This window comes from Pseudophryne corroboree, chromosome 1 (assembly GCF_028390025.1).
Source record: "Pseudophryne corroboree isolate aPseCor3 chromosome 1, aPseCor3.hap2, whole genome shotgun sequence".
In the NCBI taxonomy this organism is placed as follows: domain Eukaryota; kingdom Metazoa; phylum Chordata; class Amphibia; order Anura; family Myobatrachidae; genus Pseudophryne; species Pseudophryne corroboree.
The window spans coordinates 686,836,740-686,861,828 of record NC_086444.1 but is presented as its reverse complement, the minus strand read 5'-3'; the positions used below and the strand labels follow the sequence as shown (position 1 = coordinate 686,861,828).

The 25,089-nt window shown below is 42.0% G+C and overlaps 1 protein-coding gene across 2 annotated transcripts in view; it reads left to right on the top strand.

Annotated features, from left to right (window-relative positions):
- Positions 1–1,455: 1,455 nt before the first annotated feature.
- TPM4 (tropomyosin 4) overlaps positions 1,456–25,089 on the top strand; it is a 472,203-nt gene continuing 448,569 nt past the window's right edge. Inside the window, exons 1-2 of one of the 2 annotated variants that reach the window (XM_063914761.1) lie at positions 1,456–1,667; positions 22,808–22,933. In XM_063914761.1, coding sequence (XP_063770831.1) covers positions 1,554–1,667; positions 22,808–22,933 — 240 coding nt within the window. In that variant the 5' untranslated portion in view covers positions 1,456–1,553. The remainder of the gene's footprint in view (positions 1,668–22,807; positions 22,934–25,089) is intronic. The other variant, XM_063914760.1, reaches the window with a different exon arrangement.

The following is a 25,089-nucleotide window of genomic DNA, read 5'->3' as shown; positions in this document are numbered from 1 at the left end:
CCGCTTCCAGCAACTTCTGTTCCAGCAGTGGATATCACTTTACGTCAGATTGCAAACAACTGGAAGAATGTACGAGCGGCTCTGCTCAAAGCATCGTTCAGGTACAAGAAGTTTGCGGATAAGAAGCGTAGAGCGGTTCCTGCTCTCAAGGTGGGTGATCGGGTGTGGTTATCCACGAAGAATTTGAGGTTAAGAGTTTCCAGCATGAAGTTTGCACCTCGCTACATCGGTCCTTTCAAAATTGAACAAGTCATCAATCCTGTTGCTTACAGACTCCAGTTACCTCCCTTCTTAAAAATACCCAGGACATTCCATGTTTCCCTGTTGAAACCACTGATCCTGAATCGGTTTCATTCTACACTTCCTCCAGCTCCGAACTCAACGAGGCGTTGAGTATGAAGTGGCCAAGACTCTGGACTCACGTCACCGTTACGGTCAAATACAGTATCTCATTGACTGGAAGGGTTACGGCCCAGAGGAACGCTCATGGACCAATGCTTCTGATGTCCATGCTCCTGCCTTGGCAATTCTGGGACCTAGTAAACAACTTTATGACCTGCATGAGTCAGGCAGTAGAGCTGGGCCCCTAAGCCTCTGGGCCCCATAGCAATGCACCCTCTGCACCCACTATATCTACGCTTATGCTGATGCTAAAGAAATGTTACTAATAGAATGTTACTAAGAGTCCCAGTCAACAGGATATCTTGAGCACTATAAATAAGTCTTTTAAATACTTCATCCCTCATTTATCTTGGAATGCCCTGATGACTTCAAAACAAGCTTTTTAGTGTGAATTGTGACCAATCTCCCATTTACATCCTGTGACTGCATACACTTACCTCAATTTGCAGGTGTATTTGGCCATTATTTTTCAATTATTACAAATATGCAAAGTATTAACAAAAGTGCATAATGCTCTATTATTTTCCATGTAGGAATCCAAATTTCCTCTCTAGAATTGTTTTAAAAAAAAGTTGGAAAGCGTTGTCCATATGTGTTTATTCTAAATTATAAACAAGTATATAACTATTCTACAGTTATGTTATAATGTTAAACACGTAGCATGCTAATGGAAGGGGTACTGCCAGGGCTGTGTTTCTACAAGCAGCTTTTGTTCATGTGACTTGGTGACATGGCACCACTTCCATTTGAAAGGGCAGCTGATCACACTGTACAAATATCCCGAGATATGCTAATAAGCCTTATCTGTGGCATGCGTTCATTTGTCAGCACTGTTACTGTTGTCAGTAGGTTAAAAATGGAAACCAAATCTTTTCTTTTCTCCTTTACAGCAATATCAATCCCAAATAAGGTGACTGGCTAAGGGAAGTAGATTTCCCAGTTGAAATGAGTCCAAGACTCTCCTTGGAAAGGATGTAAGTGAAAGTCTTGTGGTGTCTCAGAGGAATAAACCATCCAATAATGTTCTCTGTGTTTAAAGCTGCCTTTACAGTATCTTCCTCTAGTTGTGCTCTCCGCAGTTCACACAGTCCTTCCTTGCACAAGGTCCAGCTCCTTTCATCTCTGCACTCAGGCTACAAACTCCAGCCAGGATGGAAGCTATTAAGAAAAAGATGCAAATGCTGAAGCTGGATAAGGAGAATGCCATAGACAGGGCAGAGCAAGCTGAAGCTGACAAAAAGGCAGCTGAGGACAAGTGCAAACAGGTATATTGCAGGCAGTAACCTGTGCTCAGACAGATAACATCTGGCATTGGATAAGGTTGTCCCAAGCTGTTATACAGTGTTAAATATTATCAGCCTGTAGTAGCACTGCTTGGAAGGATTTCTAGCATTTATCCTTTTTAACACTTAACCAATTTTCTGCAATCTTTGAGGAAAGTTATTATTATTTTTTATATATATATATATATATATATATAAATAACTTGATCATTATAGCAATGTAAGAACTCAAAAGAGTAGAGTACAGCCAATAAACCAGGTGAGGTGGTAAATCAGTAGATGGAATCTAGGAGAACAGTAGTGTGCAGTCAGATGGTACCTGTGGATACTGTGACCACCATTTATCCTAATAGACTATAGATTGGTCCTGTCTAATGAGCAGTTAGTGCACTTCATGTAGGAACACCAGATGAACTCTGTTATTAAAAGAAAAATCAAAGATTATTTCTGCATTAAGTAATGGAGGTACCAAAACAAAGTAACAAAGTTGTTTAGCATATAACTTTAAATTTTACATAAGAAATAAACTATATGATTGTTATTGAGACATTTCACATTGTAGAGAAGATACCTACTGTCTATATGGGATGTAGTTATATGACTGGTGGTCACAATACCGGCACCTACATCCCGGACCCTCACTATTACCAGTGATCATTCTTTTCCTACACAAAGTCATCTTTCCAAAAAGAATCCCGCACATTATGAAACAGTTATGCACACAGGTGCTTCTGCTTTCCAAAATGTTATTAATCATTATCTAGGAAACACTGGCAGTTATTTCATGAGGGAATAAACATTATATTATGCATACATAGAAAGATCAATAGACAAATTTGTGTTAATTGCTTTCCGTACATAGCAGCTTATCAATAGATAGATACTGCATCATTTTATATATAAAATATAGTGACAGTATTCTGTTACAATAAGACCTTACACACAATATTCCTATTCTGATGGGCCCAACACATTAGGTGATAACACTGAACGATATGAAAGTTCTCGTCCATTAATGAATGAGAATTTGTTCATATTGTTCAGTGTGTGTAGGCACCAACAATGAACAATGCGCGTCCACATGCTCGTTCATCGTTGATGATGGGTCACTTATGTATGCAGGCCAATATGGACAATCTCATCCATATTAGCATGCACTGCTATGGAGCCGGGTGGCGGGGGGAGTGAAGAAACTTCACTCCCCCCCTCACTCCCACCCCCTCCTTCCCTGCTGCCGGGTCACCAGTCGGCTGTATGTGCCGTCGGGCAGCTCGGGGGCGGATCGCTGAGTGTGTAGGGTGCATTAGAGAAACAACCTTTACTCTTTTATACAATTTTCAGCAAACCTTAGTATTAGGAGTCAGTGCGACTTTAGGTTTATTAAAAGCATTGATATTTGTTGTTTCAATTGTTAATGTGTTTAATTTATTCATATTTTATGAATATTTTTACTAGTACAGGTATTTCTGAAAGGGCCGCAAAGGGTGTGGTATTGAAAGTCGACAGTAACTAGGTCGACAATGTTTAGGTCGACCACTATTGGTCGACAGTAACTAGGTTGACAGGGTCAAAAGGTCGACAGGGTCAAAAGGTCGACATGTTCTAGATCGACAGGTCAAAAGGTCGACATGAGTTTTTAATGTTATTTTGGTGTTGTTTTCTTCGTAGAGTGACCGGGAACCCCAATTAGTGCACCGCGTCCCCTCGCATGGCTCGCTTCGCTCGCCATGCTTCGGGCATGGTGCCTTCGCTCCGCTGGCGCTTCGCTCGGCACAGATTACCGTTCCAATCTTAGTCCACGTGGATCGTTAAGTATGAAAAGGTTCAAAAAAAGAAAAAAATTGTGAAAAACTCATGTCGACCTTTTGGCCTGTCGACCTAGAACATGTCGACATTTTGACCCTGTCGACCTTTTGACCCTGTCGACCTAGTTACTGTCGACCAATAGTGGTCGACCTAGACATTGTCGACCTAGTTACTGTCGACTTTCAATCCGGATCCGCTTCGCTCGGCACAGATTACCGTTCCAATCTTAGTCCACGTGGATCGTTAAGTATGAAAAGGTTCAAAAAAAGAAAAACATTGTGAAAAACTCATGTCGACCTTTTGGCCTGTCGACCTAGAACATGTCGACCTTTTGACCCTGTCGACCTTTTGACCCTGTCGACCTAGTTACTGTCGACCAATAGTGGTCGACCTAGACATTGTCGACCTAGTTACTGTCGACTTTCAATCCGGATCCCGCAAAAACTGGGTATATATTTTAACATAGTGCAAAGTATAGGTATGCAGTGACTAACAACAATTAGCTTTGGTTAATTTTTTTTTTATTTTTTTTGCATGAGAGACCTTTGTAAGTTTCTGAGGCAGATGAGAGCTGTATAAGCTTTGTTGTGTATGCTGCTAATGTGCAATGTCTGTGTATTTTGTATAGCTCTGTGTACACCTGATCCCAAGATTTGTGTTTTTTTAACCCATTTTTTAAGTTCAATTCTGCGTTGCAAGTATTTGCTATGTTAGCCATGCATAGCGTGGGGCGCTCCATCCTCTGTTCATCTCAGTTTACGCCACATAATTTGGTTTATGGATATTTGACACTAGAATAGCAGATTCCCTTCCTTATTTGGTAAGATAGTTTGACTGAGCTAAAAGTTGGTTCACTTCAAAGCCAAATGTTCAAATCTTGAATGTTCAAATTTACATTGAGCCAACTGCAGAAATTCCATAATAAATGGAGCAGTTAGTTTAGTTTAGTTTAGTTTAGTTTAGTAAGTTTAGTGTCTGTTTATTAACCCAACCATGACAGTCCTTTGCACAGTCTACATGCCAGTGTCATCCTTCAGTGTACAGCAACATTATTATCAGACTGACTTTCTAGAACGCCTTTTCAGCATTGTGATCTATTGTACCACAGCTGTGAGAGGAAAACTTTAGTTTAATTGTCTCACAGGAGTCACTTTACAGTGCGTTGGGTTACTGTGTCACAGGATAAGCCTGCCATCCCTTCACATCTGTGTGTCACTACAGGAATCACAAAATTCAGTGTTATCTATAGTAAACCCTGTAGCTCTAAAATTATTTTTAACTAGTGATGAGCGGATTCGGATCCTCGGGATCCGAACCCACCCGAACTTCACTTTTTTTTTTCACGGGTCCGAGCGACTCGGATCCTCCCGCCTTGCTCGGTTAACCCGAGCGCGCCCGAACGTCATTATCCCGCTGTCGGATTCTCGCAAGATTCGGATTCTATATAAGGAGCCGTGCGTTGCCGCCATTTTTCACTCGTGCATTGGAAATGATAGTGAGAGAACGTGGCTGGCGTCCTCTCACTTTGTTTCAGGGGGCTGCAAATATCTTTATTCTGGGGACCAGCAATATTATAGGAGGAGTACAGTGCAGAGTTTTGCTGAACAGTGACCACCAGTATTATACGTTCTCTGCCTGAAAAACGCTCCATATCTGTGCTCAGTGTGCTGCATATATCTGTGCTCACACTGCTTTATTGTGGGGACTGGGGACCAGCAGTATTATATAGGAGGAGTACAGTGCAGAGTTTTGCTGACCAGTGACCACCAGTATTATATGTTCTCTGCCTGAAAAACGCTCCATATCTGTGCTCAGTGTGCTGCATATATCTGTGCTCACACTGCTTTATTGTTGGGACTGGGGACCACCAGTATATTATATAGGAGGAGTACAGTGTAGAGTTTTGCTGACCAGTGACCACCAGTATTATATGTTCTCTGCCTGAAAAACGCTCCATATCTGTGCTCAGTGTGCTGCATATATCTGTGCTCACACTGCTTTATTGTGGGGACTGGGGACCACCAGTATATTATAAAGGAGGAGTACAGTGCAGAGTTTTGCTGACCAGTGACCACCAGTATTATACGTTCTCTGCCTAAAAAATGCTCCATATCTGTGCTCAGTGTGCTGCATATATCTGTGCTCACACTGCTTTATTGTGGGGACTGGGGACCATCAGTATATTATATAGGAGGAGTACAGTGCAGAGTTTTGCTGACCAGTGTCCACCAGTATTATACGTTCTCTGCCTGAAAAATTCTCCATATCTGTGCTCAGTGTGCTGCATATATCTGTGCTCACACTGCTTTATTGTGGGGACTGGGGACCACCAGTATATTATATAGGAGGAGTACAGTGCAGAGTTTTGCTGACCAGTGACCACCAGTATTATACGTTCTCTGCCTGAAAAACGCTCCATATCTGTGCTCAGTGTGCTGCATATGTCTGTGCTCACACTGCTTTATTGTGGGGACTGGGGACCACCAGTATATTATATAGGAGTACAGTGCAGAGTTTTGCTGACCAGTGACCACCAGTATTATACGTTGATCTATTACTGGCATATAATTCCACACATTAAAAAATGGAGAACAAAAATGTGGAGGGTAAAATAGGGAAAGATCAAGATCCACTTTCACCTCGTGCTGAAGCTGCTGCCGCTAGTCATGGCCGAGACGATGAAATGCCATCAACGTCGTCTGCCAAGGCCGATGCACAATGTCATAATAGAGAGCATGTAAAATAAAAAAAATAAAGCTCAGTAAAATGACCCAAAAATCTAAATCAAAATCGTCTGAGGAGAAGCGCAAACTTGCCAATGTGCCATTTACGACACGGAGTGGCAAGGAACGGCTGAGGCCCTGGCCTATGTTCAAGGCTAGTGGTTCAGCTTCACCTGAGGATGGAAGCAGTCATCCTCCTGCTAGAAAACTTAAAAGAGTTAAGATGGCAAAAGCACAGCAAAGAACTGTGCGTTCTTCTAAATCACAAATCCCCAAGGAGAGTCCAATTGTGTCGGTTGCGATGCCTGACCTTCCCAACACTGGGCGGGAAGAGGTTGCGCCTTCCACCATTTGCACGTCCCCTGCAATTGCTGGAAGGAGCACCCGCAGTCCAGTTCCTGATAGTCAAATTGAAGATGTCACTGTTGAAGTACACCAGGATGAGGATATGGGTGTTGCTGGCGCTGGGGAGGAAATTGACAAGGAGGATTCTGATGGTGAGGTGGTTTGTTTAAGTCAGGCACCCGGGGAGACACCTGTTGTCCGTGGGACGTATATGGCCATTGACATGCCTGGTCAAAATACAAAAAAAATCACCTCTTCGGTGTGGAATTATTTCAACAGAAATGCGAACAACTGGTGTCAAGCCATGTGTTTCCTTTGTCAAGCTGTAATAAGTAGGGGTAAGGATGTTAACCACCTAGGAACATCCTCCCTTATACGACACCTGGACCGCATTCATCAGAAGTCAGTGACAAGTTCAAAAACTTTGGATGACAGCGGAAGCAGTCCACTGACCACTAAATCCCTTCCTCTTGTAACCAAGCTCCTGCAAACCACACCACCAACTCCCTCAGTGTCAATTTCCTCCTTAGACAGGAAAGCCAATAGTCCTGCAGGCCATGTCACTGTCAAGTCTGACGAGTCCTCTCCTGCCTGGGATTCCTCCGATGCATCCTTGAGTGTAATGCCTACTGCTGCTGGCGCTGCTGTTGTTACTGCTGGGAGTCGATCGTCATCCCAGAGGGGAAGTCGGAAGACCACTTGTACTACTTCCAGTAAGCAATTGACTGTCCAACAGTCCTTTGCGAGGAAGATGAAATATCACAGCAGTCATCCTGCTGCAAAGCGGATAACTCAGGCCTTGGCAGCCTGGGCGGTGAGAAACGTGTGTCCGGTATCCACCGTTAATTAACAGGCAACTAGAGATTTGATTGAGGTACTGTGTCCCTGGTACCAAATACCATCTAGGTTCCATTTCTCTAGGCAGGCGATACCGAAAATGTACACAGACGTCAGAAAAAGAGTCACCAGTGTCCTAAAAAATGCAGTTGTACCCAATGCCCACTTAACCACGGACATGTGGACAAGTGCAGCAGGTCAGACTCAGGACTATATGACTGTGACAGCCCACTGGGTAGATGTATTGCCTCCCGCAGCAAGAACAGCAGCGGCGGCACCAGTAGCAGCATCTCGCAAACACCAACTCATTCCTAGGCAGGCTACGCTTTGTATCACCGCTTTCCAGAAGAGGCACGCAGCTGACAACCTCTTGCGGAAACTGAGGAACATCATTGCAGAATGGCTTACCCCAATTGGACTCTCCTGGGGATTTGTGACATCGGACAACGCCACCAATTTTGTGCGTGCATTACATCTGGGCAAATTCCAGCACGTCCTATGTTTTGCACATACATTGAATTTGGTGGTGCAGAATTATTTAAAAAATGACAGGGGCGTGCAAGATATGCTGTCGGTGGCATGAAGAATTAAGGGCCACTTTCGGCATTCAGCCACCGCGTGCCGAAGACTGGAGCACCAGCAAATAGTCCTGAACCTGCCCTGCCATCATCTGAAGCAAGAGGTGGTAACGAGGTGGAATTCAACCCTCTATATGCTTCAGAGGATGGAGGAGCAGCAAAAGGCCATTCAAGCCTATACATCTGCCTACGATAAAGGCAAAGGAGGGGGAATGCACCTGACTTAAGCGCAGTGGAGAATGATTTCAACGTTGTGCAAGGTTCTGCAACCCTTTGAACTTGCCACACGTGAAGTCAGTTCAGACACTGCCAACCTAAGTCAGGTCATTCCCCTCATCAGGCTTTTGCAGAAGAAGCTGGAGACATTGAAGGAGGAGCTAAAACAGAGCGATTCCGCTAGGCATGTGGGACTTGTGGATGGAGCCCTTAATTCACTTAACCAGGATTCACGGTTGGTCAATCTGTTGAAATCAGAGCACTACATTTTGGCCACCGTGCTCGATCCTAGATTTAAAACCTACGTTGTATCTCTCTTTCCGGCAGACACAAGTCTGCAGAGGTTCAAAGACCTGCTGGTGAGAAAATTGTCAAGTCAAGCGGAACGTGACCCGTCAACAGCTCCTCCTTCACATTCTCCCGCAACTGGGGGTGCGAGGAAAAGGCTAAGAATTCCGAGCCCACCCGCTGGCGGTGATGCAGGGCATTCTGGAGCGAGTGCTGACATCTGGTCCAGACTGAAGGACCTGCCAACGATTACTGACATGTCGTCTACTGTCACTGCATATGATTCTGTCACCATTGAAAGAATGGTGGAGGATTATATGAGTGACCGCATCCATGTAGGCACGTCAGACAGTCCGTACGTATACTGGCAGGAAAAAGAGGCAATTTGGAGGCCCTTGCAGAAACTGGCTTTATTTTACCTAAGTTGCCCCCCCTCCAGTGTGTACTCCGAAAGAGTGTTTAGTGCAGCCGCTCACCTTGTCAGCAATCGGCATACGAGATTACTTCCATAAAATGTGGAGAAGATGATGTTCATCAAAATGAATTATAATCAATTCCTGCGTGGAGACATTCACCAGCAATTGCCTCCAGAATTTACACAGGGACCTGAGATGGTGGATTCCAGTGGGGACGAATTAATAATCTGTGAGGAGGGGGATGTACACAGTGAAAGGGGTGAGGAATCGGACGATGAGGAGGAGGTGGACATCTTGCCTCTGTAGAGCCAGTTTGTGCAAGGAGAGATTGATTGCTTCTTTTTTGGTGGGGGTCCAAACCAACCAGTCATTTCAGTCACAGTCGTGTGGCAGACCCTGTGGCTGAAATTATGGGTTTGTTAAAGTGTGCATGTCCTGTTTATACAACATAAGGGTGGGTGGGAGGGCCCAAGGACAATTCCATCTTGCACCTCTTTTTTCTTTCATTTTTCTTTACATCATGTGCTGTTTGGGGACTATTTTTTTGAAGTGCCATCCTGCCTGACACTGCAGTGCCACTCCTAGATGGGCCAGGTGTTTGTGTCGGCCACTTGTGTCGCTTAGCTTACTCATCCAGCGACCTCGGTGCAAATTTTAGGACTAAAAATAATATTGTGAGGTGTGAGGTGTTCAGAATAGACTGAAAATGAGTGGAAATTATGGTTATTGATGTTAATAATACTATGGGGTCAAAATGACCCACAAATTCTATGATTTAAGCTGTTTTTGAGGGGATTTTGTAAAAAAAAAAAATCGAATCCAAAACACAACCGAATCCGACAAAATAATTTCAGGGAGGTTTTGCCAAAACGCGTCCGAATCCGAAACACAGCCGCGCAACCGAATCCAAAACCAAAACACAAAACCCGAAAAATGTCCGGTGCACATCACTATTTTTAACCCACTTTTTTACACACAATAAATGCCATTTTTAGCTTTTCTATATTAGCAAAAATTCACCTAGAAAAATATAACTGGGTGGTCCAGAATGTGCTAGAGCAGAGTAGAAGTGGTTTGCAGAGCGTGAATGGCAGTGCATCTAAGGCATTGATTGCCCCGAGAATATTCTCCACTCCTTTTCTCATATTGATCAGTTTGTTCCACAAAATAAAATTTAATTGTAGCTTGCTGTAGGTGCATGCATGCTTCTACCCAGTACCTAGAACAGTGTTGTAACTCTGTCCTAGGCTTTCCATCAGTGGATGAAATGTTTTGAACCACCACAAATGCCATCACCTTGCTCCCTAAAACTATGCACTTTGGTGGAAATGTAGGTGCCCACGCTCACAACATGGCAGATCAATAAAGAGAACAATGAGGATAATTCAATTGCGGGCAAATAGCCATCTTTTACGGCAACCTAATATCGCACAAAATTGTTCGCTGCCCATTAGGGTAGCAAGCACTTCTTAGCAAATTTGGCATTTGGCGGGGGGGAGGTGGGGGGTGTGTAGGGTGCAAGATGTGGTGCCATTACAGGCATTTAAATGGCGCAGCAACGGCAATTTGAACTCTTTTCTGGAATGTAATTGTCCCCTGTATCTCACACATTGCGTTATCATATTGCATTGCTATATATTGCTTATTTATCTTTTCCAAAAACTCTGAAAGGACAAAAATACATATTTACATATTTACAAAATACAGTACTGTACATATTTATATATATTGTATATTTGACTATGGGGGCATTTACTGATAAAGTGTTAAAAGTACAAATGTGCAGTTTCTTTTACTAACCGGTGTTGCTCAACCTACTGCAAGTGAGACAATGAAAGCAAATTATTGATTCCTTCTTATACTGTAGGTTATTTGCACTCAGACGAGCAAGAATCAAAAGTTTATTGAAGAAAACATGCAACGTATCTACAGTACATGTTTTCAGCAACTCAAAAAATTAAGTTGTGGTATCAAAGATCACAGTTACACAGCTTAAATTTATTTTAATTGGCAAATATATTTGATATCTTGAACCCTGGACAGAACTCAGTCAGTCCAATAATTCCCGTCCACTTGACAGATTTTCCAATTGTTCCTTTCTGAACACAGCAATGCTTGGTTTTTTTTCATTGCTCAAAAACATCCTCATACCTTGTTCTCGCTCTCTGTTTAGTGTTAACTGTGATATTAAATATGCATGTTCATCTAAACCTATTTTAACATTTTAACTCTTCTGTATCCATATGCCTTGATGATTTTGCCGCTCAAATGTAAAAACCCTTTTGATGTTTAAACCTTGTCTATTACACACAGTTGTCTTGTCATGCTTCAATTTGCATCACTCACAGTCTTAGCAAACATATTACAGATTACTCATTAACAAATACACATCAAATCAAACTCAGCTGTACTGTTTTTTTAGTGTCTACTTTGACCATCTCCTAGCACAGTACCTCCTCATATTACTAAAGATTTAGCAAATTCTATAATTCATCCGTCACGTCTTTATGCTTGTTTACAGGTTCTCCTCCCTTACATTTGACTTCCCTGCCCACATATTAAACAGGAAGTTATCTCTACAGTTCTCCTGAAAATATAGAGTCTGGACTTGACCAAATCGTTCATATCTCTTGAAACATGTCACCAGAGGCGGATTGGGGATAGGGTCTACAGGGAAGATTTCCGGTGGGCCGGCGCACCCGTGGGGCCTATTTTGTTTGAGGACATGTGGTCCTATTTCTAGACATAATGAATAAGATGTCAAACAATGTGCATATATGAAAATGACTTTGCCACTTAGCCTGTGATTGCAGATGATCTAGTGTATGCTCTGTCTGCCTGCTTGGCTGACATGTTCCAAAATATTGTGATGACTAGCCTCAAAGAAATTTCCTTTTTTGGAGCACTCTTTTGAAATGATAAGTGATATAATAAATAGAGAATTGATGAATGATATTAAAACTTAACTTTTATTTCTTACCAATCTAAAATAAAAAGGAGAGTGTTCAAACACATTGCATATCAGACACTGTCATAGGTATCACATGTGTTCAATAATTATCCATGTCTCCCAATATCAAATCCAGAAATAAATAAATAAACAGTTGCGTTAATACTAATGTTAAATCATAAATAATAAGATCTCGGCATATAACTTATTTGTCTCTAGGACTGATTGTCCTAATTCAAACGCACTCACTATGTGAACATGCATGAATTGCCTACTTAATTGATAGAGGAAAGACATAGATGCACTTCTTATATTGGCATCTAATTGCAATCCACTCCTTGGCTATTATTTACATGAGAGCCATCAATTCCACTGGCTCAGCAATATTCCTAACCACATGTTCAGTATAATTGAAACTTAGTAACCATATCCCAAACTGTTACACATTGAATGTTTTCAAAATACTGTGGTTACAGACAAATAAACTGTATGTTAAATATTCAATCTTACTGATTTTCACTTATCCTTGGGTGGATACCATGCTTATGTCGTATAATTCTAGTAACATGCAGGTCAATAATAACATCCAATTGAAATAACTCAGGACGTTTTTTCACACTCTTCTTATATTCCCTTGCTTGCATCAACCCTGCAATATCACTAAGCTCCCATTGGAACTATGTTGCAAATTGGCAGACATATGCCTATGAAGATTTCTCCCCAATGAAATTTGGCATCAGACCACACTCGGCCTCACAATTTTACAGAGACACTTAACCCTTTGACCTGTAATGCATGGCACTTGGACATATCAACGCCCCTTTATATTGTAAAATATCATCTTTCTCACAGACATTTATCACCTTATCAAATTACAATAAAGGCATCACAACCCGTAAATTACCACATGGGAGATCGTGTACCTGGACTGGATCACATACAGTATGCGGTGAGGGACAATATGTCGCCTTAACATTCACCGTTATGCTGGTATGATCAGTCTGGAAAACATTTGGTCAATTAGGACCATGGGTGCACCTCTATTAATTGGGTGCACCTCTATTAAATGATTTGTTTTGAGGCCTCAAACTTAAATTTCTATGTATAGATTAAGTCGATTATCTTAGTATGTAAGGTGAAGAAAAAAGAAGAAGTACGATCCAATATACAGATACCCCCAACTGCTGCCCATCCTCATAAAAAAAAAAGAGCGGAGGAAGGGTGAGAGTAGGGGTACTGATGGATTGATGGAAAAATAGCAACAATATCTCCTGGTATCTCCGTCTCCGGTGTTAGAGCAGACCTGTTGCTTTAAGCATTGCAGGACTTGCAATGCGCCGCGGAGACCAGCGAGATACCTGTGAAATAAGAAAGAGAAGGGAAGAGAGGGCGTGTGTGTGATCTTAAAACACCTTAGAATAGTTAGATGCTCAGTAACGCTGAGGATATCTGTACTGCATGGATATGATCCGTGGTTTTTGGTCTCTCAATAGCATATGAAAAAGGGGATGTCTTTTATGCAAAATATAGTCCAAGAGCAATTGAGCTTAACACCATAGGCAGAATTTAAAGCCGTATACATTCAATAAAGGAAGCAGTACACTGCAGTCATAGGTATGAGGAAAAAAAGGGGGAAAGAAGTGGGCGTGTCTTACGCCGCTCCCTGCAGCTGAACTGCTGCCGTTTTATGTCCAGTCTTTTTATTCCAAAAGAGTCTCTTCTATTTTGGGGTTGATAACAGTTGATACTATAGTAACAATCAAAATTCAAAAAAAGTATCAAAAAAATGTTTGGTTTGAGAATTGTTCAGTGAGATAGGAAACAGTCACTGCAGTCTAGGGACATAGAAGAATAGGGGGTGTATATTGCGCCGCACCCTGCGGCTTGTTTAATGTTTTAATCAAGACTGTTGATTCATCAGCAGTGTATTACCATAATTATTATAGTCGTTTTAGCATGCCTCTAGATATTGCAGTTTTTATGCCTCAAAACGGTGCTGCAATTAGCTGATTGCTAGAGAAAGGTTATTCACATGCCTCCCCTGTTTGAGACAGCCTGTTTATGACTTAGATAAGATTATCTTCAATAATAAGAGTAGCTGGTTTTCAACATAAAAACGTTTAATAGATATTCAATATCCAGTGCAGGATAACCATTTTAGCTTTGCTTGGCTGACATATAAGATTGAGTGAATAGTGATTGGGATACGGTTGGTGTAAAAAGCAAGAAAATATATCGTTCTAAAGAATGATATAGTTTCCTAAATTCTAAAGGTGTATCATATAATGTGCTCATAACATTTAATTTTATTTCCTTTTAACTTTACCTTAATGCTGGACATCCCCACTATCTGGAAAGTCTTGGGGGGAGGGTGCTGCTGCCGTGGCCCATAGCTAGACCTTACACCTCTGGTGCTGCCCAAGTGGGCCACTAGTACAAATTTTTTCCAGGGATGCTTTTTGTTCCCAATCCACCCCTGCATGTCACCATATGTAACATAACTTTCCTCTGGTAACTTTCTTAAACCCTTCAAGCACATGATAATTCTCTAAACATTGAAGAATAATTCCCTGACTCCAGCCCTAGTTACTGCCCTGAGTGGTTTGCTGCTGAAATACTTGAAAACTTAACTGCTTAAGGTCAAGATAATCGTGGACCCATCTGTAACTAAAAATGAATTATATATAGCCTTCTTGAACCTCTGCTATACGGAACCAGCCCATATCACCAAAACCAAACTGCTCTTATAACAGTGACCTATGACCTACATCTGGCTAAATATAATGGGAATTGCTCAATCATTACTGATTCTCTGGGACCATTCTCTGCAGCATTTGGTGTGAGATTCTCAGTTCACGAAGGAGAGGGTCCATGGCGATGCTTATACTGGGCCCTTGTCACATCTTTGTAATCACTCATTTAGTGTTGCTTATGAATAGTAATCTACAGCTGTTGTGGATCTAGCTGTGGTATGCCTCAGGAATCACTACACTTGTGCCTTTATAAGATGTCTCATTAAATCCTTTCGATTTACTGTAGCTATAACCTCTATGTGGATCACACATAATTCTATTTGTCAGTAGCAAAAATGACACCATGGTTTGAAAAACAATCGTCAAGTATCAATGAGGATGTTAGCTGTCACTCATTAGGCAAACAAATCCTTTGTGCGAGTGCTATTTCAGATCTATCGCTGTGCGTGCACAGGCCCTCATTCCGAGTTGATCGCTCGCTAGCTACTTTTAGCAGCCGTGCAAACGCATTGTCGCCACACACGGGGGAGTGTATTTTCACTTTTGCAAGTGTGTGATAGTATGTACAGCCGAGTGGTATAAAAACATTTTGTGCAAAACAAGACCAGCCCTGTAGTTACTTATTCTGTGCAATGATTCTAGCGACGGAGGTCCCTGAAATTGACGTCAGATGCCCGCCCTGCAAATGCCTAGTCACGCTTGCATTTTCCCTACCACTCCCAGAAAACGGTCAGTTGACACCCGTAAACGCCGTTTTCCTGGCAATCTCCTTGCGATCGCCTGTGATTCTTCGCTAGAACCATTGCACAGCAACAATGCTCGTTGTACCCGTATGACGCGCGTGCGCATTGCGGTGCATTCGTTTTGTCATTTTCACCTGATCGCTGCGCTGCGAAAATCGTCAGCAAGCGATCAACTCAGAATGAGGGCCACAGTTCGGCTTTGAAGCATGCGTAGTGGTAAATGATTGCTCCGTTGCTTACAGTATCAATATTGTGTACGTCTGTGAATCATGCCCTGTGTCCATTCCTGATAATATAATTTCCAATTCACATTTTCTCATTGTCCCCATTATATTTGAATAATGTGCCATATGCTGTCATCATTTCTCTAGTCAGTGTTATTAGAGCTATTATTTCATTCTCATTCTTACTGCAATGACATATTTGAATGTATTATTTGGTGTATTATTAAACTACCCATTTCAAATATTTAGTAAAAATAATGCCCCCAACTCGTCCTACTACAAATACTTTGCGCTAGTACAAGAATTCCTCTCATCACAGCCAGGGATCAGGCTACCGCTGTGCAGAAACTTATCTGTGCAAGCAAAGTCATGTAGATCATTTCTAGCACATAACTCACACAGACAAAGGCTGGTATTAATGCACCACTGATCAGAATTCACATGGTATTATATTGGGACAGGAGGGAGATTTAGTGACATTTTAAAGTGAGATTATTTCTGGTTTTAATATACAATGGATTACTGCTTGTGTTTGCTTTGAGGTAAACTAGATTTACCAGTTGTTCTTTCTAAAGAAGCAATTCTATTTTTAGTGTAACAATATGTTTAGACTACAAAGTAATACAGACAATAAAACTTGAGAAAGGGCAGTGTTATTTTTTTTACTCTACATTGTTCTCCAGTAGTGCAATTATACATATTGAGGTCTGGTTATCTTCTGCCCATTGATTGCTCAGACCATTTCTGAAAACTTCTATGATAATGATGGTTATTCGGGTATATCTAGGTCTCATTGTCAGTTTCCGTAGGGGGAATTCAATTACAAGCATTTCCATGGGATTAATTTATTGCACATAACTCCATTAATTTTACTTAACGCCTGTATGCTCCTTTTTATTGTGCTATTCAATTAGAAAAATATGATATAGGTGAAAATGGGGAAATCTGCTTGTACCCACCAAAAAAATGAAACATAATATTGGGTAAAACTATAGAAACATATTAGATAAGAAAAGTATTCTGGGTTCTCAAATTGTGTCAAATAGCTCTTATAAGCATTTTTCAATAACAAGGAAAATATGATAGAAAGCAAGTGTTTTTCTGCAAATGTAATGCTCTACTTAAATTAGAGGTGCATAAAAATGCCTAATAGTACATATTTGTGTCATTTTAATCCACTTTAAAAAAAAACTTTAAAAACACCTGTAACTTCCACCTGCAAGCCTAAAAGGGTGGTCTTCAGTATGCCGACTGCCGGAATCCCGACAGCCGGCATACCAACACTTTTTCTCCCTCGTGGGGGTCCACGACCCCTCTGGAGGGAGGATAAAATAGCATGGCGTGTGTAGCGCGCCACCGCGCCCACACCGTGGTGAGCGCAGCGAGCCCGCAAGGGGCTCATTTGCGCTCGCCACGCTGTCGGTATGCCGGCAGTCGGGCTCCCGGTGCCGGTATGCTGGTCACCGCGAGCCCGGCCGCCGGCATACCATACTACACCCTCCTAAAATCACCTGTCCCATTCATACATCACCTATATATATATATATATATATATATATATATATACCTGCCTAATACTGTATCTTGTAACCCATTTTCCTGAATTTTGCACGGTTTCATCCCAAAAAGGAAATGTGAGAGGGTAACCCATGGCCATAACTAGGGGGGGCTAGGGGGTCACGTGCCCCAGGCGCTGGAAGAGGGTCCGCTAGGGAGGCTGGTTCCGCAGCCAAAATTATATAAGGGCACCGCGTGCGATGCTGTCACACGCATCACGCATCGAGGGAGGAGAGGGAGGATGGAAACAAGAGTATGGCTGGCGGGATTGAACCCTTGCGCATAGAGCGCGGGACTGATGAGGGGACGCTGGCTGCAGTCAGCCTGTGTGTGTGTGTGTGTGTGTGTGTGTGTGTGTGTGTGTGTGTGTGTGTCAGTGTGCATCTGGTCCCCATATCGTGTGTGTGTGTCAATGTGCTCATATACAATCTACTTTTGTGTCAGTGTGCTCCTGGTCTTTGTGTGGGTATCAGTGTTCCCCTGGGACCTGCACCATATGTGTGTCAGTGTGCCCCCTATACAATCTATGTAATGTATATACGCAGCTCCTCAGTGGTGTAATGTGCATAAGCGGCTGTACTGTGGTGTAACGTTTATAAGCGGCTGTACTGTGGTGTAACGTGTATAAGTGGCTCTACTTACTGTGGTGTAACGTGTATAAGCGGCTGTACTGTGGTGTAACGTGTATAAGTGGCTCTACTTACTGTGGTGTAACGTGTATAAGTGGCTGTACTGTGGTGTAACGTGTATAAGTGTCTTCTCTGCAGTGTAACGTGTACAAGAGGCTGTACTGTGGTGTAATGTTTATAAATAGCTCCTCTGTGGTGTAATGTGTGGGATTATATATATAGTTATATTATTACGATATTTTTACCTTAAAATGGAGATTTACCCAACTTTTCACCTGCTCAGGGGGTGGTGAAAAAAGTGTTAAATCCAGTGCAAAATTAATGCCCGTTAACTTCAGCAGCAATTCAATTGGTCGAATACAGTTTTGCATGAAGAGAAACTTTTACACATGAAAACGTGTTATCAACTGCAATTGAATTCTCACCTTAGTGTCCGAAACAGTATGTCCAGGTGAGACACGCCTGGTCCCGTTAATGGATGGGAGGGAGTGGCCTAATAATTGCTAGGCAACAAAGTGGCTCCATTTGCTCCACAGAGAGGGACATTCTAATGCAGGGGGGCAGGAGGGGGCATGGGGAGGGCACCTGCTTCCTACCTTGCTTGTGGAATAGGTAGCAGTCCTGACTATATGTTGCTAAATGATCCCACACCATCCCTGGAATCCCCACCCGATCATTAATATTGAGAAAAAGGATGATATTTGATAAAGCAGTTAAGTAACAGAGACCATGTACATGAGCAAGCCCTGGAATGTGCTTGTTGTACTAGAATCTGCTAATCCATGTACAGCATGTGTTTTGTGCAAGTACAAGTTGTGTAGATCTTGCGGGTGGATGTCTAAACACAAATGTTTCATAATTCCCTGGTTAGGTTAGCTCTAAAAATAAAAAATAAACTAATAAATTAATAGTAACTAACAAACATTAACATATGTCATACTTCTTTCATACATGTACCGAATACAAATAAATAAATATATATATATATATATATATATATATATATATACACATACGGTTGTGCTCATAAGTTTACATACCCTAGCAGAATTTGTGATTTCCTGGCCATTTGTCAGAGAATATGAATGATAACTCACAAACTTTTCTTTCACTCATGGTTAGTGGTTGGGTAATGCCATTTATTGTCAAACAACTGTGTTTACTCTTTTTAAATCATAATGACAACAGAAACTACCCAAATGACCCTGATAAAAAGTTTACCCTGGAGTTTACTGCACTTTTGAGATCTCCCCAGAGTGGCTCAATTATATTGAGGTCAGGAGACTGAGATGGCCACTCCAGAACCTTCACTTTAGTATGCTGTAGCCAATGACAGGTCAACTTGGCTTTGCGTTTTGGATCATTGTCATGTTGGAACGTCCAAGTACGTCCCATGCGCAGCTTACGGGCTGATGAGTGCAAATTTTCCTCCAGTATTTTCTGATAACATGCTGCATTCATCTTGCCATCAATTTTGACCAAGTTTCCAGTGCCTTTGTAGCTCATCACACATCCTTAAAACATCAGCGATCCACCTTCGTGTTTCACAGTAGGAATGGTGTACCTTTCATCATAGGCCTTGTTGACTCCTCTCCAAATGTAACGTTTATGGTTGTGGCCAAAAAGTTCAATTTTGGTCTCATCACTCCAAATGACTTTGTTCCAGAAGTTTTGAGGCTTGTCTCTGTGCTGTTTGGAGTATTGTAAGTGGGATGCTTTGTGGCATTTGGTAGTAATGCCTTTCTTCTGGCGACTCAACCATGCAGCCCATTTTTCTTCAAATGCCTCCTTATTGTGCATCTTGAAACAACCACACCACTTTTTTTCAGAGAGTCCTGTATTTCAGCTGAAGTTATTTGTGGATTTTAATTTGCATCCCGAACAATTTTCAAGACAGATCAAGAATTTACAGGAACTGGAGGCTTTTTGCCAAGAAGAATGGGCAGCTTTACCATCTGAGAAAATAAAGAGCCTCATCCACAACTACCACAAAAGACTTCAAGCTGTCATTGATGTTAAAGGGGGCAATACACGGTATTAAGAACTGGGGTATGTAAACTTTTGATCAGGGTCATTTGGGTAATTTCTGTTGTCATTATGATTTAAAAAGACACACAGTTGTTTGACAATAAATGGCTTCACCCAACCACTAACCATGAGTGAAAGAAAAGTTTGTGAGTTATCATTCATATTCTCTGACAAATGGGCAGAAAATCACAAATTCTGCTAGGGTATGTAAACTTATGAGCACAACTGTATATATATATACATATATATATATATATATATATATATATATATATATATAACCAGGAGAAGTCAAGCAGCGGCACTCAGGAGACTCATTCAAAGTAGACAAAGTGCAAAAATGTTTAATCCATAATGGAATCGGGTGACCCGATTCCATTATGGATTAAACATTTTTGCACTTTATCTACTTTGAATGAGTCTCCTAAGTGCCGTTGCTTGTCTTCTCCTGGTTTTATACTTATGATTCCAGAGGGCACCGGAGAATAATGTTTTTAGGGTGAGTGCCGGTTCTAGCATCCCCTATATATATATGTACAGAGGCGGATTGGCCCACCAGGACACCATGACAGATTCCGTTGGGCCGGTCCCAAACACCCCTCATCCAGGATAAGTCACACTCAGGCTGGGTGGACTCACACTGCTTCCAGTACTTGCGGTTCATTGGAACACAATCTGGAAGTTAGGCTAGCGAGCACTTCCGGGTGCCACTAGCCGTGAAAAGCTGTGAAGCTGTTCTACCAATGGGGGACATGGAGAAAGTTAACCAGCCCAGCTGCATCCTCTCCGTGGCCCCAGCCAAAGGCCTCTTCAACGAGCCTGCGCCCGGGAGCAGCAGCATAGCGATAGTCGGAGCCGGGTTCACTACACCCGTCGCCGCCTTAGCTCCAGCGCTCTCACTGAACTGGCCAGAGCGGCGAATGAGCACTGAAGGGGACCCAGCAAGAGGTTATTTTTAATGACATTATTTGCATTATCATGTTGGTGTAAGGGTTAGGGCGTCCCTGGTCACAGTGTGTGGTTTGGGGACTGGACAGGAGCAGGATGTACCTTGTTCTTAGGATGCCAGCTGATCAGGCAGCACTCACAGCCAGCCCTGGGACAATCTCTAATGCAAAGTCCTTCAGCCCTATAGCTGCCCAATGCCTGTCCATGATGATGGGCCTATTTATGTAATGTGGTGTCTACGTATGTAATGCAGTGGCTATGTATGTAATGCCATTGGCATTTTCTATAATGGGTGCAATGTGTTTAGTGTACACGGGCCCCTGGGTCCGTGTTTCACTACTTGTGTGTGCTCCCTCCCTGTACTGTGCTGTATGTAGTGTGTGCTCCCCCTCCTTGTACTTTGAAACATATAAGGTTAAAAAAAGGGGTTTGCAGAATGAAAAATCAATAAAATCAGAAGTAGATTCAGTAGACACTGAAAGTGGACATATCAGACCTTGTATATTCAGATGTACATCAGGGAAAGACATTGTAGCAGCATATGCATAAAGTAGCAGGTAAACATTAGCATAGTGTAAAGCAAAGGAGGCCCCAACTGTGTCTATCTCGGAATCAGGACCTCTGAGGAGTGACCCCCCACCCTCTTGACAGGCCCCACCCCCTCATCAGAATCCGCCCCATTAGGGCTGCTTCCATAAATTATTGTGTATGTATATGTGTGTATATATATATATATATATATATATATATATATATATACACATTTCTCCTATAACCTGTAATTTCTGCTTTAGTTACATCCCATTTTTTCCACCAAAAGTTATCTGTAATATTGGCAGCTAGATTACCTATTTCTCTCCAGGATTTGTTTCTAACTACAAAATTAGAATTGGAACTGTTCAGACAGCTACCTTTCCTATGGCTTTATTTTTGGACAATAAAATGTAAATACAAGCCTTGTACTGCCATCAGGTAGACACAGACATTTGCCTAGAGTGCCAAAATATTAGGGGGCCTCAGAAGGAATGAGTGACATCTTGTCGCTCATGTACTGCCTTATTTAGAGTTCAAAGGGCATATGTATAATATATGAACAGATTTCAAGTTGGGACCACCTCCCAATTTGAATCTCTCTCAACCCTAAATGAAGTGTTAAAATAAACTTGGCCAGTATTTTTGTGCTACATGTAGGCAATATTTTCCCTAATCTGCACCTCTAGCATTGTGATAGGTGATATGTAGGTGCACATTTGCACCTACATGGGGTCCTTAGTGTTTTTACATTTCTTTCCACAGCCAGTTGCCACATGGATTTAAATTTAAGATGCTTGCCTACCTCATTGGCTGACAATGGGAGAGAGCGTGCGTGCTTCATTTTTTAAACTTAAAATCCCGCAGAAACGGCTGTCTCCTCCAGGTTTTAGCATCTCTTACATTCAGGGCAAATTAAGGAGAGCTTAGCACAAAAGAAATAAGAGATAACTCCTCATAATCCCTAATTTATCAAAATCGGAAAATGTGGAGATCAGCTGTTTAGTTCTTACTGACAAAACATAACTGGAGTTTGATCATCTGATCCCTCTCTGGCTGGCTCAGTGCTACTCTCATTCAATTGCAAACAGTTTCTGAGAGCGCATTGGCCACACATGTGCAGTGACAAATCTGGTCAGTACTCAGAAGTAAATGATAGTGAAAGCTGACACTTTACTTTACACCGTGACACCAACAGTCTTTTTAATATATAAATATGAAAAATTATCATTTCCTAATGTTGCGATATTCGTTGACAAGCAATTATATTTTCCGGGGCCCCAATGATAGACCCTTAGTGTTTGTTCTGCAATCAGAGGGTATCTTTTTATTATTGGCATTATATGGAAAATAAATGCAATTGCCCATAGGTACACGTACCTATACAAGTTATTTTAAATGAAACCAAGTTATGTTAGTATGACAAGTATATTTTTAATTAACCTTGGTTTGGAGATGCCATTGTCATCATTGCAGTTAAGATTTGTTTGGCTAGGACATTACCAGGTTTCATTGCAGGAGATGTATAATTCTCTTCTTTATGTTACCAGGTGGAGGATGAACTGGTTGCACTGCAGAAGAAGCTAAAAGGAACAGAAGATGAACTGGATAAATACTCTGAAGCCTTGAAGGATGCTCAGGAGAAACTGGAGCAGGCTGAGAAGAAAGCAACTGATGTAAGTCTGCTAAGTACTAGTATCTTCTGCTGTCATACCAGAAGGAGGTCTTTCAAATCATGTACTATATGAGATATTTCCCTTACAATGCTGAAAATATGTATTGGGAGTAAATGACTAGCTGAAGTATCTGGCGTGGCCCAGGTTTACATTTTCCAGTTATTAACGCCCAAATGTATTAAGCCTTAAAAAGTGATAACGTGGAGATGGATAAAGAGTGATAAATGACCGGCCAACCAGCTTCCTAACTGCCATGTCACAGGTTGTGTTTGAAAAATTACAGTTAGGATCTGGTTGGCTGGTACTTTATCACTCTACTTTTTAAGGCTTGATACATTTTGGCCCAAACTATCAATGAGTTAGCTGTAACTGTCAAAATGTTAAAATTAATTAGTAGCTTAGTTGCTCTTCCAGCACACCCATGAGGTGGCTGCCCAGTGTTGTTTTTGTTTTTTGGGTGTAGCCCAGGGCCGTCTTAACAGCAGTGTGGGCCCCTGGGCACAACAATGCACTGGGGCCCCTACCTATCCTCCAGCGGTAGGGGTTGGGGGTGCTATCAGCGGCAGCTTTGATGTCCCGTGGGCGGCAGGGGGTGTTCTATCTGTCGCTCAGCATGTACTGTAGGACCTGGAGCAGTGATTTCTGTTAATTAATCCTTTACTGCACAGATGGGTCAGAAGTGAGAACACTAAACTGTAGAAGGTGGCATTGGGCTGAATGAAGGGGCCCTGGTACATAACTTCCAGGATGGTAGGGGTTTTTAATGTGCAGGGGAGGGGTGGATAGTGGAGTTGGTTTAATATTCATCATTTTCTGGTGGGAGGGCAGATTTCTTTACTGCAGATATTTCCAGTTCCTGCAAATAGATTTCCTAGCTTTAATGGGATAATAATAAACTAGAGAGTCTCACCTTTCAGGAGGTACTGAGGACTTGGGGATCAGAGTTCAGGAGCCGGAGCAATCCACCAACGAAAATATAAAACTGTATACCAGGCGTGTGGAGCTGGAGCAGGTACCAGCTGCTGGAAGGCTGATATCTCTGGTTCTGGGCATAGTAGAGACAATCTGCCAGTGTTCACCAAAAGGGGAGAGTCCCAGCTTTTGGAGTATACCATCAGAAAAACTGTAAGTCAAACAGAATCTGAGATATCTGGCTGGGTAGAGCAATTAACAGGCTTGGATGGAGACCACTGCTTTGAAGTCGGATATCTCTGGTTCCCCTGGCCCGATTTTCAAAAATCTGGTACCCCTGGAATGAGGGGACCCTCAGCTATCAGCCTAGGGCCCTTATACTCCTGGGGCCCTTGGGCAAGAGCCCATTGAGCCCATACGGAAAGACGGCCCTGGTGTAGCCAATAGCCCTGATCCCCAGCTTCTCTTTCTGTTCAGTTTTAGAAACACTTTTCCTTTGCGAGATGGGTTTAAAGTTTTTCTTCTGTTATCAATGTTGCTATTCCAAGGCTTTTGAGTCTACAACATTTTTTGTCTTCCAAACTCCATTTCTGTCAGTTATCTTAGTTCATCAAATTATGGTTAGTTCTGTTAATAATAATAATAATAATAATAATAATAATAATAATTATTATTATTATTATTATTATTATTATTATTATTATAGTGCTCTTTCTCCAATAGGACTCAAGGCACTTAACAGATACATAGCATAATATAGTACAGAAACAATGAAGTACAGAACAGCTTTTCATAAAATACAGAAGCATGTAGATACTAAAGGAATATTATGGAAATGCTTGAGTAAACAGGAAAAGTTTTAGTTTATTTTTGAAGGATTCTATATTTGGAGCCTCTCGCACTGTGCGGGGAAGTGAGTTCCATAGAGTCGGAGCCACATGACTAAAAGCTCAAGCCCCAGATGAATTATGGGAGATTCTAGGTACTGCTAAAAGTCCTCAATCTACAGATCGCAGTAATCAAGTGGGGCATTATGGGATCAGAAGCTGCTTCAGGTACCTTGGGCCCTGGTCATGTAGTGCTTTGAAAGTCAGTAAGCCAATCTTGAAGATGATTCTCCATCTTACAGGCAGCCAGTGAAGGGAGTAGAGGATGGTGTTATGTGGCCAGAATGGGGCTGTTTGGTTAACAGCCTGGCAGCTGTGTTTTGCACCAGCTGTAAGTGGTGCAATTCTTTTGCTGGG